This window comes from Typha latifolia, chromosome 8, assembly GCF_019914945.1.
Source record: "Typha latifolia isolate L0001 chromosome 8, TyphaL0001v2, whole genome shotgun sequence".
Taxonomy (NCBI): Eukaryota; Viridiplantae; Streptophyta; class Magnoliopsida; order Poales; family Typhaceae; genus Typha; species Typha latifolia.
The window spans coordinates 9365438-9369181 of NC_133093.1; the positions used below are offsets into that span (position 1 = coordinate 9365438).

A 3744-nucleotide genomic window follows, 5' to 3' on the forward strand; every position below is an offset into this window, starting at 1 on the left:
AGGCTACCCGCCGTGAAATAGAAGAACAAAAAATAACCCTAGCAGAGGAAGAGACAAAGTCATCTCTGTTACTCTTGCATTGGTACTTTATAAAAAAACACTTGCACCAAAATGGAGCTTAACTATATATGTCACTATACACAAGATCCTCTCCATGTGTATCTTTCTGTGAGACAGTGACAGCCGATAACAAGCTGCCAAAAACTAGGATTATAAGATCTACCGACCTAAGTTGGACCAATAAAAAAGCCTCAAGAAAGAACTTCAAATCACTCGCATTGGCACAATTAGGCATGCTTCCAAGTTCCAATTTCATTCAAACTACATTCAAAGCCTGTGAACTCTATGGTCATCCTACCAAAACGAGCACAAGAAATTATAGGCTTATGCTACTTGTCCTCCAAGTGTACGAAATTGCTCAAGCGGCCGCCCTCTACTTGTTCGATAAAATTTCTCAGAGTCTCAGAAACAGAATCAATCACAGCACATCTATACAAATTAACATTAATTCGCCATTTATAAGCACCTAGACTAATCTATATTTGTCCTATCTGTCTCTGTAATCACACTAACCAAAGCCGTTAGTACCTCGGAGCATATCTGAAGATCAGGTCACCACCAAAAGAAAAGATAAAGTAGAATCTTCTCGTCTCGCTCAGTTGTTGGCTTCCACTTGACTTCCATTCAGACATTAGGTAATGCACTTTAGTTCAGTTCTAGATGAGCGCATGTGATAGATAAGGTGTCGACATTCGCTTGCAGCCGAAATTGACTTTTGTGCGTCTACATCTTCACATGATTTACTTTTAGTCTTTGCAGAATTTTGTTTAAGCTGAACATGGACTGTCCAAAAAGCAACAACAACAATGTGAGATTTACTTCATATTACTGTTGAAACTGATGCTGAGGATATATTAACCGTTCTCAATGGTAGTGAGAGACGTGAGTGAGTCTATTAAATTTAGACATTTGACTTGGGTTGACCCCAAATAATATTTCGTAACTTTGGCTAACTTTTCAACAACAAAGAAACGTGCAATATATGCTGGAAGTACTACTAACAGTATAAAGGAAGGCCACTCTTATTTGTGAAATAAGCCGAATGAAGTATAGTTTTCTTAACCCATGCTAAGTTTATAAATTAAACCTCTCCAGTCTCCACCCATGAAGAACTTGGCTCTAAATTCACACTCTTGTTTACGTACTGTAACTTATTCGCACCAATGCCAGCGTCGAATAGCTTATCCGACCCACCCTTGGCAAAGAGCTACCGAGCATTGCTTACACCACTAAGCTCCCATGAGCGAGGTGGCGAAGTGCCACAAGAATGTGAGCTTCCATTGATAGACTTAAGCCATCTAAGCAGTGGCAGTGCGGAGGAGAGGGGGGCATGTGTGGAGGAGATAGCCAAGGCTTCATCTGAGTGGGGATTCTTCCAAGTGGTGAACCATGGGATTAGCCTTCAGCTCTTGGAGGAGATGAGGAGAGAGCAAGTGAAACTCTTTGGCTTGCCATTTGAGAGGAAAGTTAGCTCCAAGCTCTTGAATGACTCCTACAGTTGGGGAACTGCGACGGCAATGGCGGCGAAGAACTTCTCATGGTCAGAGGCGTTTCATGTCCCTCTCGCAAAGATTTCTGATGAGGAATGTAGCTACGAAGAATTCACTTATCTGAGGTATACTACTTTGCTTGACCTATTAAACTATAGCTATTAAATCATTAGTCTTTCTACTTAACTTAAACTCTTTTTCTTTCTTTTAAAATAAGAGTAATTAACGAGACAACTAACGAAACAGATGTATTTTAGAGATATTCATTAGTCAAGGAGCTAGGTTAAATATGTCAAAAGTTCGAGAGGTCAATATAGCTCATTTGAATTCAAGCATCAAATATTCAACTGAACTTTTTCTAGTTGTCACCAGGGACGTGATGGAGAAGCTTGCGGTGGCAATGTCTAAGGTTGCCCGGAAACTAGCAGAGGTGCTAGCCAAGAACTTGGGTTTCTCCGGCCATAGCTTCCCGGAGAACTGCAACGAGAAGACATGCTTCCTTCGGTTCAATCACTACCCTCCGTGTCAACTCTCGCCGCAAACCTTCGGCCTCGTGCCGCACACCGACAGCGACTTCCTCACCGTCCTGCATCAGGATCAGGTTGGGGGACTGCAACTGATGAAGGACTCCAGATGGGTATCAGTCAAGCCCAATCCTGATGCTCTTATTGTCAACATAGGAGACCTCTTTCAGGTAAAAAAAAAAGAACAATAGTTAAGAATAATAAACAAAGTAGAAAATTTTAGAGCAATGACATTTGATATGCAAGCGTTGGATCGAACCTTTGCACAGGCATGGAGCAACGGCATTTACAAGAGCGCGGAGCACAAGGTGATGGCAAATGGGAAGAAGGAGAGGTACTCGATTGCCTATTTCCTCTGCCCATCGTATGACTCCACCATAGGGAGTTGGAAGAAACCATCTCTGTACAAGACCTTCACCTTTGGGGAATTCAGGAAGCAAGTGCAGGACGATGTGAAGAAAACTGGACAGAAGATAGGCCTCCCAAGATTTCTTCTATAGAGAAAGGAAAATCTCCTATATTTTTTATAAAAAATCATGCCAAATACTGAAATAAAATTTTAGAATTCGAAAAATAGAATAGACTCTCTTATTTAAAACTCTTTATTCTATATTTTGGTTGGGATAATTTTTTCAGATAACTCTACGAAATGGCTAATTTGCTCTTGGTAAAATAAATTATATATAATTTTTTTACCTGTTTTTCTTTCTCCAAAAAAATAAAGAGTATTAAATATCTATTTATATTAAATTAGAGAAAAGCTAATAAAATTAATTGGATTATTTCTATCCGTTATTTCAAATATCACGTTCAAACACTATCTTATCTCAACGTTTTATTCCAACACGAATCCTTTTCTTTTTGCAATCAAACACTAAATTAAAACTGGGATAAAGCAAAAAAAAAAAATGTACTTCAAAATAAATCATCATTTTATCCCAATTTTAATTCTGCCTTATTCTACAACCAAAAGAGGGAGTGAAAGACACAAGAGCTGTATATTTGCTATTTACCTCTCTCTCTATTCTATGTATATACCTATATGAAAATTTTAATGAGCAATTTACGGTTTGCACCTTGTGGTTTAGCTAGATTTCAACTTACTACTATGTACTTTAAATTTAGTACTAAAACTTTTATCCAAAAATTAAGTACAAAATTTTAGAATTAGCTTCGGCTATTAGCGCTAGAATCTCACTACACAGACAAGTTGCTAAATGACAAAATAATCTCTATCCTTTTCAAATTAATCAAACTGTATATTTTTAGAGTAACAAAGTCTTTTTTACATTCTCATTAACTGCTAATTAATAGTTGCTACCAAAATTAATAAATAGTCTAACATACCAAATACCATCCATCAAATCATCACATAACCTTAATGCTAAACCACTGAGAAAGGCTTAATTATATTTATACCCTGAATTATTATCATTTTTTATATATTTCTTAAACATATTTTTTACCACTTAGATGTTCTAACCTAAAGAAAATTCTTAGATAATAAAATATTTAAAATATTTAATCATGCATAAAGGAAAAGTAGGAAAAGACTAGACATTCATATTGACTTGCTAGAAATGGAACAATAGAGTATAGTAACAGGTATAGGAACAATGACTCTTTAGAGTAACATGAACGCACGACGCATTCAAGCATGTCAGCATGTG

At 37.2% G+C, this 3744-nt stretch overlaps 1 protein-coding gene across 1 annotated transcript; it reads left to right on the forward strand.

The window, feature by feature from the left end:
• The first annotated feature begins 1095 nt into the window (after positions 1–1095).
• Positions 1096–2648, forward strand: LOC140794042 (gibberellin 2-beta-dioxygenase 6-like). The gene is made up of 3 exons (XM_073145851.1): positions 1096–1675; positions 1923–2244; positions 2344–2648. Exons 1-3 carry the CDS (start codon positions 1224–1226, stop codon positions 2572–2574), a joined length of 1005 nt encoding a protein of 334 aa, XP_073001952.1. The 5' UTR covers positions 1096–1223; the 3' UTR covers positions 2575–2648.
• Positions 2649–3744: the final 1096 nt, after the last annotated feature.

Bases quoted from the DNA above. Each gene is read 5' to 3' on its own strand.
- LOC140794042 (XM_073145851.1), top strand. From the start codon at position 1,224: ATGCCAGCGTCGAATAGCTTATCCGACCCACCCTTGGCAAAGAGCTAC. The intron at 1,676-1,922 runs GTATACTACTTT...AGTTGTCACCAG, and splicing joins GAAGAATTCACTTATCTGAG to GGACGTGATGGAGAAGCTTG. The intron at 2,245-2,343 runs GTAAAAAAAAAA...ACCTTTGCACAG, and splicing joins ACATAGGAGACCTCTTTCAG to GCATGGAGCAACGGCATTTA.